Source organism: Perissodus microlepis, chromosome 13 (genome assembly GCF_051167445.1).
Source record: "Perissodus microlepis isolate ML-2025 ecotype Zambia chromosome 13, ASM5116744v1, whole genome shotgun sequence".
NCBI classification, from domain to species: Eukaryota; Metazoa; Chordata; class Actinopteri; order Cichliformes; family Cichlidae; genus Perissodus; species Perissodus microlepis.
The window spans coordinates 23,583,683-23,600,761 of NC_140473.1; the positions used below are offsets into that span (position 1 = coordinate 23,583,683).

Below are 17,079 nucleotides of genomic sequence, written 5' to 3' on the forward strand. Positions count from 1 at the left end.
AGATTGGGTGAACATCACAGTGATGCAGTTCTCTGCTATCTCACTCGAGAAACAGAGGGAAAGCTGTGCTAGCATTGACCTAGAGATTTTATGTTATCCTGAGTGGGGTAAAATTGATAAAAGGCCATGATAAGTTGCCAAATCTTGCAGTAATAAAGTAAACTGAGGTGTGGTGTTGACTGCCATGACTGAGAGAAATAGGTGATTATGCATTTATAAAGATTTATATTAGAAACCTGAAATTAGTCAATATTTCAAATGAGTCAATAGTGAAATATTTGAAGCACTCAAATAGAAAAAAAATGTACTGATGCTGAAATAACTTTCCTCTCTCAGTGACTACTGTCCTAGTTTCTTTGAAACTTTGAGACATCAAAGTTCCTTCCGTTACAATAGCTGACAGCAGAAATTGTTAATGGTGTTTAAGTTCAGAAAACGCCTTTAACAAAACAACTGTTCAGCTAGCAGGCCATAAACAGGCAGAACCTACGGCAGGCACTGTGTAGTCACAGAAACAGTGCTGTAGGCAAACCTAGATGGTTAAGCAAGGGTTAAAAATACTGTCCTGCACTTTGTCTTTCATACACACTCAATCACTCTCTCACACACACACAAATACAAGCAGCCAGCCAGTGACACCCGACTGGTCCAGAGTGTTCCTCAGAGTTATTTCTGTCTTCAGGACAAAGGCTTGTACCGCTTACTGAAAGACAGTGTGTGTTGGGAGTTTCTGTAAGCGTGTGTGTGTGTGTGTGTGTGTGTGTGTGTGTGTGTGTGTGTGTGTGTGTGTGTGTGTGTGTGTGTGTGTGTGTGTTTGGACAGGATAATTAGACCTTGTGCTTTGCTCCCTTAGAGTTCTGTAACCGCAGGTTTGAGCCATAATGAATCTACACTGTCACGGACACTGGGCTGTCGCACCACACACACACACACACACAAACACACATGGGCATGGACACCATTTTGGGCATGTTCACAGAAGTCTGAAAACAAACATGCACACATTGTGTAAATGTTTGACAGAGAGAGAGAGAGACAGATATAAAGACAGGGAGGAAGAGAGAGAGAGATTGGATGGATTAACTGAGGGCAAAGGAGAAAAAGCTGAGTGTGTGGAAGATTACTAAAAAAAACAAATGCTTACTCATTACATTTGAGATTATACACTGCTGCATATGTTTTCCAGCAAAATAATTAACCACTATAATATAGTATGGTTGTATGGTATGTTACAGTAGTAAGTGCTTTTCAAACTTCTCAGGCAGTAAAGTGAACTAAACCCAGAGTCTGTGTCAGTGTAGCGTCTCTGTGAGTCACTTTGCAGTCTGAAGTGAGGCAGACTGTTTCTTATCCTTCAGGCATCTCTTAGGCTTCAGGCAATGAAGTCGAATAAAGCTCTTCTGTCAACCTTAGCAATGCTGGCAGCTAAGTGTTCAAAAGTAATGTGATACGGGCTGATAATAATGTTTTTCATTTTGAAGCTAAAAACATAATAAATTCCCCTATTAAGTATAAAATTGTGTTAACTGGATCCTGTTTTCATAGATATTTCAAGACACCATTGGATCAGTGACTCGCAATCCTAAATTGAGGAGTGCCAAAGAAGCAGGGTTGTGAGATGAATCTAAACAGGGTGGTTGGATGTGTCATTAGTTTTCCTGATCATAACCCAGAGGTCTGGACAGCTTCAAGCTCAACTGTTGACCTGGTGGTAAGAGTTTAAGTTCATTCTAATCTTTCTTATAACTGTTATAATGTTTCACACACGACCAGAAACGTCATTCTAATAACTATAGAAGAAAAGAGCATATCAGCAAAGTCACATAAGGATAGATCATCTTGGAACCGTGATTTACCAAATGTGACAATCCATGTACCATGTACCAAATTTTGTGGCAGTGTAATTAAAAACTGTTTGGAAATTTTGGTAAAAAAACAAACAAAATGTCAGCATTTTAGATCTGCTGGAAGAAAAGTTAGAAGCCCATCAACATTAGTAGAAATCATTCTCTGTGGAGCACGTAAATGTGCAGAAAAGAAGACTGATAATTTGATCTTATATTTTTAGATGGTTTTGTTGGATCAGTAGAGATCCAAAAATGTATGTGAAATAATGCAACTTGAAGAAATGCTCACAGCCGGCTTGGCATTTGTGAGTTAAGGAGGCTGGAAGTGAAAACTGTTTTAGTTTTAAGGAGCAACAGGTCAAAAGGGTGTAGGCTTTAGGTTGCAGGCAGTCACACCACATGCTTTAATCACCTCAGTTCAACCCTTGTCTAGCCCGGCTGTACTGGAGCCAGATGATTCATCATTTACTGCTGTGTCGGTTTGATTACGGTGTAAAGTTTGTGGCAGTGCTGAAGACTTCTTATATTTTCTTGTATTCAGAAAACTTCCTAAAGTTCAACTCTCCAGGTCACTTCAAGGATGCAGTCCCACCAGGATATCTCAACGCAGACACAGCCACTCACAAACACTCAGATAAGACATAAGTATTGAGGGATGTGAGAGAACATCTGTTGAGAATTTGCTTTCTGAATTACACGAGAAAGGAGTGCCATTTGAGTTCACCGGGTTGAACAGGTGACTCATAATGCAATAAGGCTATTTTAGAGCCTGCATGTCTTCCCCCTGCTCTCTCTCCCAGCTTTCCTGTCATAATAAAGGCTTTAAAAAAACCATAAAAAGAATGCTAAATGTAAAACTTCAATATTTGAAGTGGTAATAATTCACATTATTCAGATAGATGGATTTAATTATCTTTTAAAAATGTCTTGTTGCTGACCTTCTGAAATTGTAAGTATTTTGAGTGAGCAGTAGGACGTACTATGAAGCATGCTCAACATAGCCAGGATTTCTTTGTATCAGCTGGCTTGAAAAAGTCTAAAACCTAGTCAGAGAAAATTGGTATCACAATGGTGGTTATCGGATTTGTTTGTTAACTCGGGCTTTCTGCTTTAGGCTCTTAGTGCGCTCACATAAAGCAAAGCTTCTGATGGGTCATTTGACTCTTCTGCACAAAATAGATCAACTGAGCATGAGGTGCTACAAGAGGAATGGGTGATAGATATCTATAAAGAACAGATAAAATATAACAGTAAAATACAACCCTGCAGCTGCAAACTAGACAAGAGAGTAACGCTGCAGAAAATCATTAATTTTATGAATTAATTGTCATCACAAACTCACAGTGGTAGAAAAATATATCAACATAAGTTCATATGTTTATTTTACTTCTTGGTGCACTCAGATGTTTATTTTTTCTAATGTTGAAACTTAATGCATTTAAGGTTGATCAGTGTACTCTTATTTCAGCTACTGTTCTGTTTCATAAAGATGCATTCACAGATAGCCCGATCTTTTTGTAAACCGCATATTTCTTGTAAGACTGCTTTCATACTCTCATCCTTGCAAACCTGCAAGATAACTATGATTAAAAACGGGAAAAAAAGATCTCTGACAATCATTTCTCACCAGTTTCACTGAAACTTGAGCAGTTTCTCTTTCACTGTTTATTACAGCTGAATTTCCTTTTCCTTTTTGTAGTTACCATCATATTACACTAAAATCTGCATGACCCAAGGTTTTGCAATTGCATGCAATTTTTTAAATTAGCTATAGCTCAAGTAGATTAAACAGCACTTCACTCACGATGACCTCCTCCTATGCTTTCTTTAGTGGATAAAATCCAGACATCAGAAGTGTGCCTGTGTCGCAGTCCTGGTTTTTGGAAACTAGAGCTAATCAAAATGCGCACTGTTGTCTCAATATGTGGGATGAAAGGCGAGGGATTAAAACTCTGTGCAATCACCCATAAAGTGAGAAACCTGGTCAACCTTATGTGTAACCACACATGTGCATTTATACACTGCAGCATCAACACCTGGCAAGAGAACAAGGAACAAGTCTCCACGTTCCTCTTTTCTCCGTCTCATTATTGTTCTACAGCAAGAACAAACACACCTGCACTCACTTTCTGGATGATTCTGCAACCAAGTTCACAGATGATTTCCCACTAAGACACACTGGAAAAAACACACACACGCACACCTATCTCTTCCTGTCTTCCCCAGCAGTGCGATAGTGTGACAAGGTGTTGAGTCACAGCCTTAACTCATTTTGTTTTCACATGTATCCAGCCTCTTTGTGTTTAAGTTTGTTTTGAAGCCGTTGAGGCCATGGCAGGCTCACGCCACTGACGCTTATCACGTACTAAATCCCAGCTCGTGGGACTGTTCACATATGGACTAAATTAAATACTTTCCCCGACGTTAGTGCACTGAGTTGTAATACTGTAATCTGTTAAGCTCTTGAGTTCAACCAGTCTCGCCTACCTTAGTGAAAACAGCATAGTGACATTATATTTTATTAAGGCAGATGGAGTTAATTCATCAAAAAAACCAAACAAATAAAGGTAAATGAAGGCTTTCACTTTATCTCGTTAGCACTTACATTACAGGCTGGGTGCTGACATATTGTTTGGTGACGCTGGCTATAAAACTAAAGGGGCTGGAGGCCACTGTTCGTGAGGAAGTACTTTTTGTATTATGTATGTTTCAGATGTTATGAAACAAAAACTGCAACATGGGAATAACAAAGCTAGTTCAGATACCATGAGCTCTGAGGAGAAATTAGTGAAGATGTGGCCACATTGTGGCTACATGAACCGGTAGAGCCATCCACAGTGTGTCTCTAGTTTGCTGTAACAATCTAGGGCAATTAATCCCTTTAGTAAATAATTTGTATATCTTACACACACACACACACACACACACACACAACACACAAACAACGTGAATGTTGTTTCTCTAAATCGTGGGTGTGTCAAGGCTATATACAGTCTGTCTTTTACCACAAGCACTGCATATTCCTTCATTCAACAATAAATCTCCACACATGTGTGGCATTAATATACGACTTAATGAACCGATCAGTCTTACTAAAGTGGGCTATAGTAAGCTAATACTTTTGAGGAACATATAGAATCAATCCCACAAACTACAGCTCACTTTAACATCAGTAATTTAAAATGTTGATTAAACTGACTGATCGAAAAGTCAGTGTGTTTATTTCTTTAAGAGCAAAAAAACCCCCTCCCAATCTGAAAGTTATATCATAAGGGTATCTACATGCAATAGAACTAACATAGCCTATACTTTTTTTAACATTAAAAAAATGCAACTTTATGTCACTTACATATATGTAAAAGTAAAATATATTCTGCCTCACTGTGTATCACATCCTGAGCTCCTTTGTTTGGGCCTTTTATCAGTCACAGCGCCTTACGTTTAACGTTTGACCTTCCTGTGCAAGCTACGTAAGCTTCTGCTTTCTTCAGTGCAACTACCAGTTAGCCTAGTAGGTTAGGGTGAACGATCACAATGTCAGGGCAGTGGATAACATCCCCAGCCTATTTCTTTGTAAGCTTGTTAAGTTACCTAACACACATGCGCTCGCTTTCTGGTTGGCTCTGCAATCAAGATAATGGAGGCACTAAAATACACACACGTTCCAAACTTGTGTGACAAGGTGCTGAGTCACAGCCTGTACTCTGCTTTCCTCACCATCTTCAACACTGAATAATGGAAATTGCTCACAGAGGATGTGAGAAACACCAGCTTTTTTACTGCTTTTTTACTGAAAACATTCCAAAATCATGACTCCCGTAGCTGAGTAACTGTATGGTCAGTGATTACAGCACTGACTAATTTAGGTTTGTTTAGTGTGTGGAGGATGAAACCTAAACATTACAATGCTGAGAAATATTAACAAATGTTGAAAAATAATTTTTTAATCATCGATTTCTACATTTGTGCTTGTTTATATTACTAATGCATTAGCAGTTTACACGGCTGAATCTCTAATACGTAAGCACAGGGTCACTAGAGATCAGATATATGTGTTGGTATGGAAAAATGCAGAAGCAAAGTTGCAGAGAAGGTTCACTCTATTCCTGTTTGCTGCTCATTAGTTACACAGACAAAAAAACACTCAGTGAGTGAAGCAGATTTCTCATGCATCAAAAGACTCGAATGGAGACTTGCAGCTTTGTAACTGTTAAGCTTTTGACACTGAGGGAGTGTTTTAAGCTCCTTACTGAGCTATAATAGGCCTGTCATGCATTTTTCTTGACTTCTATTTTTTAACCCATTTCTGTGATGAGATTAAAGTGAATTTAAACTAGATCATGTTTTCTCCTCGCTTCCTCTCTGTCTTCCCAAAGCTCCAGTCAGCTCTTTGATAGAGGAGTAAATAAAGCCGCAGTGATGCAATATGTCGAAATATTGCCAAGGAAAAGAAGCCAAGAGGAAATTAAGTCTGATTACAACTTCACAACTGCACCATTCACAGGATTTATACTCCCAAGAATAATATGAACGTCTCTTTAGCAGAGCAATAGTCAGAATACTGCAACTGCAATCTCATGGAACAAGTACCGAAGCAAGCAAGGTGATAGGAATTTTCTTAAACCTGTATTTTTTGTGTGTGATTTGGCCTAAAGGGTATATAGTAGGAAGTTTCAAGAATACTGTAACTGAAAGGCTAGAGCAGCATAGCATGCAGAAAATATTTAACATCTCAAATGCGATATATATTAATAAACTGAAAAAGCTCTGATGAATTTCACCTTCGGCATTTACAAATACATCTATGTAACATATGTGTCTTTGTGTGCTGCATAATGAACTTCTTTCACTCTCCCCACATTAAAAAGTCAATTTGTACCACGAGGTTTTATTTTTGTTTCTTTTCGACTTCTGTAAACATTGCTTTCCTCTCTCTACGCTTAACCTATCCATCACCTGCTCCTGGACTGTTGAGGTTTTTCTATCATTAGGCTGTTTTCCTGTTTTTTGGTATGTTTTTTAACTGCAGTGGTAACTGTGGCATCTGGATTTTGTGCAGATTCAGGCTGTCTGTTCGTGTAATACTTTGATCACAGGTCTTTTTATTTTTCTCAACCGAAGCAGAGTGGAAATGACCAGCTGCTAAGAGACTCTGATCTCTCACACACACACACACATTTTGTCCTGCTTTTTTTTCCTTTCTTGTTTCCTGCCCTGCTGAACATGTGGTTCATTTCAGCAGCATCCAGCTGCAAATCTGGATTCACAGAGAAACACTGAATGAAAAAGGCAATTTTCCAACAGCCTATATATTTTTGAGTTTAGTTGCTGAGATGAGATGATTTGGCAAAAGTCGTTTATATCCTTTAGTTAATCGCAGTCTTGTCTGTCAGCTGATCAGCTTCACTACCACAGCTGCAGGGTGTTCAGCCTTCTGGTCAAGAGATGTAAAAATGTATCCTGCTGCAGGCTGGTTTTAACACACATATGACTTCTTTCTCTCTCGCACGCACACACAGAAATAGTGTCAGTGATCACTAACCCTTTGCAATAGGAGACGATTATACTCGTCTCCTATTCGTCTGAGCTGTTGTCCGAATGTCTCTGCCTGCATGTCCCCTGCTGCGTTTTGCTGCCACGTCCTAGAGGGGCTGGGTGACGGATCTGCAACACAAAGTAAAAAGAAAACATGCCATCTTTGCATATGATGATCAGGTAAACAACTGTTATACATCCTGCGTGTCAGTTCCAGGGTGCAACAGCATTAACTCATATGATCTTTCACTACATTTCTGAAGAGGTTAAATGCTCAAAACTTATCCACCGAGACAAAATATGTGTTTATTTATGCTCCATATAAGTGAAGCATAACCAAAAAGTATTTGGAGCTTTATTTGTGGTTAGGGGTTCAGACTTGATACACTGTGAAACTTCAGCACAAAGATATTTGAAATATGACTTGTAAGATTAAGAGAAACCACAAAGGAACACAGAAACTGAGTGCATGTATTTACATAGCTTTACATACGAGGTGTTTCAAAATGGCGGCTATCTGATCGTAACTTATGTTAACAATAGGTTGCCCAGAAAGAAAATAAAGTCCTTTTGGGCATCACCGGGCACATGGCTCAGACTGTGGTTACACCAAATTCACTGCAGCCAAGCTAAGTTCCTTTGAACTTGATTCACTTGTTGATGTTGAATCTTTAAAAAAAAAAACGTGAACAGATGTAACAGAAAAGCACTGTAACTCAAACCTTCATCGGGTTTTTTTTGTTGTTGTTGTTTTTTTGGAGAAACTCATATGTGATGTGCATGTTCGGCTTTCCTGCCAATCCATGACTGCTTTTATCAAAAAAACACACCAATAAACTCCTTTTAATGGTAAAATTTTGAAGAAACTATACGACAGACAAAGAAGAAAAACAATCAGAGTGTGATTCATAAAGTGAGACTCCTTTGGTTTTGACCCAGTTCAGTTTATTTGATGTTATAATCGATGCATGCTCACAGTGACATAATAAAAACCCCAGAGGAGATGTAAATCAGGGTACTTATTCAACGAGGTGAGACAAAATAGGTAAATGACAAACATATTTGTTAATTATTAACAGTAGAGAAGGTTATCAGATACATTTAGTGCACTTTGAGTGCTTCATGGTGTTACAGTTGCCAGCTGACCAGGATGAGGAAAAGTGCGAGTGTGTTCATGTGTCAGTGCGCGTGAATGTGTGTTTTCGTGGTTAATCTGTTAGATTTTCAGTCTGAACTACAATACGATTATGAAAGGCTCTGACCTCTTACCGATCTCCGCTTATGACTCATGCACGCCATTATGAAACCCAGACTTAATATTTCTCACATCCTCTGATATTGACGAGACCAATACAGCAATCAATCCATCAAGCTGCTGACTGCAGCATCAGCAAGAGGGATTTTAATGGAGATATGGGCATGGAGCTACGCTACAGTGCCTCAAAGTGTAATAAATGCTGAGTAATTACTGAATCTCACTGATTTATTCGGGTTTGGAAGCTACAAACGGTGCAGGTAGGCGATGCCAGGATGCTCAAGACATCAAATAATGAATTTTAAAACACAAAACAAGAACTCCTATGAAGTCTTGCATATGTTACTTGTTTCCTCCTTTCAAAGATTTCTGCACTGACGTCCAAGATGCTTTTAAGTAACACTGCATGTACTTAGCGGGTTAAATACTGTGTCATGCACGAGGACTTACTTTATCAGGATGTTCCTTTGACAATGACCACAATAACCAAAATGACAGTTATACATAGTATACATGATGATACTGATTTTGCATATGAGCAGTTCTAAGACATCAACCTGGCTGCTGTAATGCGATCTGCTGACAACCGATTTTGGCTCATAATCCACAGTTTGCTTATGCCGAAGGGCATTCAGTTAAAAAGCAAAAAACAAATGCGAGCAAACAGTCGCATCTTAGGTCATCTTAGGTCAGAAGAGTACCAGAGTAACCTGAATAAATAGTGAATTCCTCTAACAGACAGTAAGTCGGCTTTGTGCAGCTTAGTAACTTGAATTTCAGCTAAAGTTTATTTGTAAGATCAAAGCCTCAGGCAAAATCTATCTTTGTTCCATCCAGCCCTGAGGTTGTATTATAATTAGACTGTGTTAAGGACAAAAACTCACAAGAGGCATCTGTTTTGCTCTAAAACTGAAGAAACCTGACTGCACTGCGAGTGTGATCTTCCTGCTGCTGCAGGAGGAAGTACTGCGATGTCGAGCAGCAACAACAAGATAAACAGATCTTCCTTAAGCCCCTGCACTATATCTAACACACAAACAAGTTAGCAATCTTGATAACTGAGACTTTTGTGTGTGATTGGGGGGACAATGTGTAACTTAATGCACAAGTCTGTTTGTGTTTATTGGTGCTATCTTGCAAATGCAGTGGACTGATTGAGATGCAAGTTACTGTCTGCATCTTACAAAAGACCTGCAGGCCTATTTTGGCTACTAAACACACATGCTGAGTCCTTTTTTGAGTGGCTTACTTAATAAACAACACGTAACCACACACATGGACTGCTCTGTTTTGACTGCTATCTTGTCTGTCTGGCTTCAGTGAAAGAGAATAAAAGAGACACAAGGCAATCAGCAAAGCTACTCGCTGCTATTATGAAAAAGAATAGCGACACATACAAAGCAGAGAATATGCTCAGGTTTTCGGAAGTTTTATTTCAGCCTTAGGATATTACTTTGATATTTACAAAAAAATAAAACCCCACTGTGTTTAGAAAAACAAATTGAAGGATTAAAGCTGAGATGTAAACAGAGAGGGTTGGACTGTAATGTAATGTAACCGCACAATTTTACCAGTCTGAGCAAAACAAATAGGTTTATTCTCATTAAGATGACAGAACAGCATTATTCCATAGAAGATTTATTTGCCTTCCACTGCAGCAACACTGTGAAGGCATTTACTCTGTTAGTTATTTTATCTGGTTTTTTTTTTGCCAAGTTTTAACCTCCTGGCAAAGTTTTGTTCGTTACCAAGCAACAGGATGGGCAACTTTAGCCAACAGCATCACAGCTAAAAGTATGAGCCTTCTGTTTTTAAGCTGTGCTGATGTAAACAAGACAACTGGAGCACTATTTTAGACCAGTGATGCTGGAGGTGGCAGTTCTTTCATTTCTGTTTGGGATTGAAATAAACAGAAAACAATAAAAATAGGATCCAGGCTGTGATAACCGATAAAAACATTTTGGGGAATCCCTCAATATATGCTTAAAACCGTTGGTCATAAAATTGCTGTGGGAGTATACACTAAATATTTAACGTTTAATGAGCATCTAAATACAACGGTTGTATTTAGTAATGAGTTTGTGGTATAGAGATTAAAAAATAATATTGGCACAACATTTTAATGTCCACATTTGAAAATGTGTTTATGTAATGATATAATCTAAGCTCGTAACTTGCACTTCCTGTTTTATAATATTTAAAACTTTATCTGCTTTCATCTTTTATTATGGCAATTTGAATTTCATTTTAAGCTCTTTGGATAAGTTAAACAGCTCCTACTTCTACTTTAGTATCAACTGAACATTCTAATTAACAGCTAACTGACATGTATTTAGTTACTTTACACCTCAATCGATATATTAATTCCATAAAAGGGGAAATACATAAATTCTTAGTAACAACCTGCTAGCAACCTGAAGGCCTCAAATACTGCTGTTACCGGTATGTTTGCAGAGGACATATGGATAAAGGTACTGGCAATAAGGGCCTCAATCCACACTCATCAGATATGCTATATGAACAAAAGTACCGGGCCACCTACTCAGTACACCTGCTGGAGCTGCTTGGCCATGGAAACCCATGCTGTGAAGCTCTGCAGTTATTGAGTCAGCAAAGAGTTGGTGACTTTTACACACTATGCACCGCTGCCTTTGGTGACCCTGCTATGTAACTTTATGTGGCTGAATTGCTGTGGTTCCTGCACGCTTTCACTTTGCAATAATACCACTTACAGCTGATCGTGTAATATCTAGGAGGGAAGACATTTCACAAACTGACTTGTAGGGGTGGCATCAACGTAAGCTCTTTAAAATGATTCATTCTTTCAAAAATGTTTGTAAAAGCAGGCTACATGGTTTGGTTAGGTGCATGCTTTTGTGCACCTGTACCAATGAGACAGAAAACACCTGGATTCAAAGATTAAGAGGTGTGGTCCAATACTTTTAGTGTCACATTTAAACACACTCGGTGAGCCTTATGTTTCAGCATACTAAATTAATGTTGAGAAGGGACAAAGTTCTTCATCTTTTACTCAGTGTAACCGAGTAGTTTTGATGCCTAAACCTAACCAACAAGACTCCAACGCCAAATGGACACCTTTTCTGCGACAACAGCAGCATCTGAGGAACAACAGTATTTCACACTGTGGAATGGTATAACCTGAGTCTGCGTCAATGCTGATGGAGGCTAAAGTATGACACGAAATTGGTGCAGTTTGGAGAATCAACATGTAGTTCAGCTTATACACATTTTTTTTTAGCAGAATGCAACCCTAGACTATCTAAAACACAACCTGACCTTAACCTTAGTTTATGAATCCTAGAACTGAGCATGTTCTTTGTCAACTTCTGCAATATAATGGGTGAGAGGTGGATCTGACTGTGAAACCGGGGGACACCACATGCTCACTGTCATCCACACTTATGATTGACTTATTATTTATAATCAATGAGATTATCCAGGATGAACCCATTTCTTTCTTACTCCAGTAATGACAGTTTACAAAAACTAACTTTATTTTTTATAAATGTGTCCTAAAACAACAATTACCCCATTGGGTAAGTCTCTTCTGAGGTTGAAGAGCAAAAGAGCTGAGGCCTATTTTCCCACATAGGCTTTTATACTTTACAACTACAAGTTTATTGCCAACCTTCAGTTGCACCCCTACTGGCCATTAAACAGAATGCAGCTTTAAGGTACTTCTGTGTTGTTCACTTTTCAAAGCAGGAAACTTCAGCCATCTTTAATACTGTTAAAGCATGCAAACACAGCCCACTTAAATGTGACCAACCAATACTACTTGGACTACAAACTGAAACCAGAAAGATTCCATTACCAAATATCATGCTCAGCCATTGCTCAATGTTTGTGTGTTTCACATCTGCATTTCACCTGCAAGTTTGCTAAGTGATACTTAGCGAACACTAAATAATGCTTACTTTGAGAAGTCAAGAGTCTTTAAGAGTACAGACTCAATTATCATTATGAAATACTGATACATTATGACTCTTTCACATCATTTTAAGTTTGACTAATAAAAGTGTTGGCAAGAATATAAATCTGACATCCATTAGGCGTGGCAGTAACGATGATGTCAGTAGAAATGTGTTTCTTTAGGTTCACTGACAGGTTCCTACATTGTGTGTGGAATAGTACACACATGCACACATTCCTGGGCATGGCCCTGTTAGTCTAGCCATGAGTCAGGACAACGTCTGAAACAAACCAACATCAGCAGGATTAACAACTCCTAACAGAAACATGGTACAGAATGGTCATCACGCATTACACCATTATGTGTTTGTCTCCCTCAAACCACCAATGTGAAGATGAAAATGACAAACCCTTACAGAGTAAGGGTGGGATTAAGACTTTGAAAACTAATGTGAATACAAGTTGTCACCGTTTCTGCTGGGGTTTTTTTTTTTTTATGTTTTTTTTGTTTTGTTTTTTGCAAAACAAAATCACACATCCAACCTATTGGATCCACATTTGTCCACAATGTTATAACCATCACTCACCCTTTGTATAAACAAGTCAACAGTTTCCTGTTAAATTAAACCTGAGAATGTTATTCAAATGTATCCTGCAGGTTTTAGAAAGGTTTTACACACTCGAAGGCAGCAGGCATTACTCGCCAGAAAACTAAGTACTACTACAGTGGAATGAAAACAGAGAAGCAGCAGAAGTGGATTTAGCAGCATGGAGGAGTCATTAGTGTGTTTTATATAAGCATGTTTCCACCTGGATTTGTTGGATTTCTCTTCAAGGGCCAACAGAGTAGCGCATGCAGAGTATTAGTCAATAAACCAGAATCTCGAAAACAAAAAAGCAACAGCCTTACTCATGTGAGAATAGCAAGCATAGCACATCAAGGTAGTGGAAAAACGGCTCTCTTTCATGACTAAGCTCTAGAGTGAGGAAGGGGTGAAAACAAACACATCTTAAGTATGAAACTACATATATAAAACATCCTAAGTATGTTTTTGTTCATCTTTTCACGTGTGCATGTCCTCTTTTACCATCTACAACAACAGCAACATCATGACGAAAGGCGCAAGGCGAGAAACACCTTTACCGTAATGGGAAGTACAGCCACCTTACATTACCAAATGGAGTTCCTGCATCTCGGTTTGTCACTCCATCACTTGGGAAACGACTTTACAAAAAGACACCTGAACATCTTCCACGTGCGTGCACTCACATTAATGCGGCAGTTATACATGAAGAGTCTGTGCTCACCGTGTTGCGTGCCCGGTCCTTCACCGTGCACCTCACCCATGCGCTGCAGGGCGTGTATTAGCACCTGTCCGGTGAGGCTCGGGGTCTGTATCGCTTTGTCAGACATCACTGGCTTCGGGGAGAGCGGGGAGCTTGGCAATGAGTCGCAGTCAGAGGAAAAATATCCACTGGAGGAACGGCGAGGGAAGCGGAATATCGTCCGGCTCTGAAAAACGTCAAAGCTCTTCGGGGTTCTGCACCAGGAAGGCGAATCCGGTTCTCCTCCTCCGGTAGAGCCTCGGTTTAAACGGGACGTTTGCGCTCCTGTGGCACCGACAGGTGGTAGATCTCCTCCGCTGGCCTCCGATGCTGTTACTGCGGTCGAGCCATCGGACGAATTTGGTGGTCTGTTGAATGAACAGAGCGGCACCGTCAGTTTGGCTGGTCATCCCTGTGCTCAAACAGCCAACAGCCTCTCGCTGTTGTTTCGTCTGGAGTTTCAGCCGCACGTATTCCAGCGATCCGCTGGCAGGACGTGACTCTGTTTCCAAATATCCCATCAGAACTGCGGGACTTCTGTCACTTAACTTAATTTTACACACGCGCGAACTTTTTTTTTCCTTTTTTGCCAAATCATAGCAGATGTAATGTGCTAACAATAAGTGACTTTTATGAAACGGTACTGTTTTGTAACTTACTTCTCTGTGTAGCTGAAACTCAGATAAGCACAGGGAGTTCAGGAGCGAGTGTTTGGCTGCGCGCTGAGCGTGTTCCTGCTCTGTGGCCCAGGTTTCCTGTCCAACTGGCTGCCCGGTGCGCCTCCATTGTTTGAAAATAAATTTGCTGATTGCGGCACATCTCTGTTTGCCTGATAGGAAAAGCATGAGGAAGCCCCAGAGTGACTTCAGCTGCGTCACAGAGAAACAGCCAGAAATAAATGCGCCGCAACAGACCGCAATCAGCCTGCATATCAGCATTTTCAAATAAGTAAAATATAACAATCTTGAATTTCTGACATCGGTGCTTATTAGCAGTTAATAAAGGAATTTGTGAAATCAAGTTCACTCAAGTAGTCTACTGGTTTCTGCAAAGTCAGTTTATTTAAGGTGATTTGCGCTGAGATAACAACGATTTACACATGTGCCATTTTCCGTTTGGATTACTGAGCTTCAGACTCTCAATGTGACAGTCTTACAAAACAAAATCATGAAAATGATGTTTTGTTGCGGTGCTTCCTGTTTGTCCAGAATAAACTGCAGCTTCCTCGGCGCACGAATCCCCCGCTGTAATGACCTGTAGTGGAAGGCGTCTGCCAAAATGAAATTCTAGGCAGACATTTTTTTATTCGCCGGTATTCGCGCTTTTATTTCGCACATCTCTAATGTAAATATTCATCATAGCGTTGCTTTTAGAGGAGCAGAGGAGGAGCGACAACTGTGTGAACCGGGCGCGATGGCCGTACTTCAACCATATGAAAATTTTTACTTTCCTTGTGGGTTTCAGTACCGATCCGAGCGCCTCCGGAGACAGTTTGCGCACTAGAGAAATAACAGCGACACGTTCGTGCGGCTACTACGCCAAGAGGGAAAACAACACAGTGGGAACGAAGCAAAATCCGCAAAGCCGGTACGAGAACACTAACTCGGTGTGTTTTAAGTAGGTGCAACAGGGCAGAAGATGTAAGAAAATTCGCTCGGCGACACGTCTGCACCGAAACTTTATGAACACAAAGAGGTTTCCGTGTCTTCGTGGGTGACGGCTGACAGTATCATCGGATAGAAGAAAGTGACCTCTCGGTTAACATATTAGGTTTCACTTAACTATTAAAACACAAACAGCAAAATAGCTGAGCGGCCGTGTGCGCGTACGGCATTACTCGCTATCCCTCGCATGGTTCTTCTGCAAAACCAAGTGGTGTCGTGCGCCATCTCCAGTCCTGGGAGTCTCATAGTAGCATGCCAAACATATCCATTAGTGTCCGTAATTGCCCATTATCACAAGAATTAATGGGAGAAAAGTTCAAGCCAACAAGCCGGAGTGGATAAAAATCTCCCACGCCGGCGTCATCGCCTGACAGTAGCCGGTAAGTAGAAACGCGGATGAACTCTTTAACCTCCCTTAACAAGGGAAAGATGGGGAAAAAAAATAAAAAAAAATCAGCTCTTCTGAGGAGTTTAAATGGAGAATTGTCGCTTAAATCATCAACCCACTTAGCGTGTATTTCTTGAAAGAAGCTGTCGTCACTCCATCGAGCAAATAAAACGCATGTTTTTCCCCTCTCTGCATCCCTGGGGACACCGGCATTCACAGCATCTCCTTTACAGTCAACACAACCGATGTCGGGTGAAACCAGACGTTCACCCGTCTACAGAGTTAGCAGATTAATAAACTGAACTCAAGCCAGCGCGCCGCGTTGCCAAATATACCGGCGGAGTCAGAGGGTCGCTGCAAAATTCACACCCAAATCCAGATTAATGTAAAAGAAGAAAGTCCCATCAAACACGGGACGGTCGTTTCAAACACCCACTGCACTACTTTGGTAATTGCTTTAGTAACCACTTAGTAGACATGCGTGGGAAGAGCACCTTTGTTTAAAACACCTTTTAAACAAAAATGTCTTCATGGTGATTGCAGTGACATTTCACAATAATATGAATAATTCAAATTTAGATCTGGTGATTTGTAGATTTTTCCACAAATCTACCAATATACTAGGCAGGTGTCGGCTGTTTGCAACGTGACACCTGACACAGCGACTGAAACATCTAAAGAGCACGTTTGTAAAGATTTGTGTATTTTTTTAAAGTAACACACATATTTTTGGAGCCCGTTTTTAAAACTCACCTTGAATGCATTTCAGGATCGTGCCTCTGAGTACATAATCCAAGTAAAGCTTAAAAAAGTAACATGAAAACACAACAAAAAAGAATGAAGTGTTTTAGTCAGTCTGCAAACCTGTAAACAAACTCAACCCTTTGTTTTCTTCCTCTCCCTTTCTCTATGTCGCGTCAATAAGGCAAACTGTGCGTAACAGTACACTATCTACTCCAACAGTCGGTCCGCCCAGTGGGAGGGACCAATGCTTTAAAGCCTATTACAGCTCTTGAACGACCTCTGTATGTCAAGAGGAGCATTTCCAGTGGCTACTCATGAGGCTTTCTTTGTGCTCAATGTAAGGACACCAATTATTAAAAGTTACAGAAACAAAATTTGCAATGCAAT

The 17,079-nt window shown here is 40.0% G+C and overlaps 1 protein-coding gene across 1 annotated transcript in view; it reads right to left on the reverse strand.

Moving 5' to 3' along the window:
- Positions 1–16,854, reverse strand: part of LOC146375185 (uncharacterized) — a 30,567-nt gene extending 13,713 nt beyond the window's left edge. Inside the window, exons 1-3 of the mRNA XM_084949035.1 lie at positions 16,702–16,854; positions 13,879–14,264; positions 7,390–7,511 (exon numbers count right to left, since the gene is read on the reverse strand). Of these exons, the coding sequence (XP_084805161.1) occupies positions 7,390–7,511; positions 13,879–14,264; positions 16,702–16,712 (519 nt within the window). The 5' untranslated portion in view covers positions 16,713–16,854. The remainder of the gene's footprint in view (positions 1–7,389; positions 7,512–13,878; positions 14,265–16,701) is intronic.
- Positions 16,855–17,079: the final 225 nt, after the last annotated feature.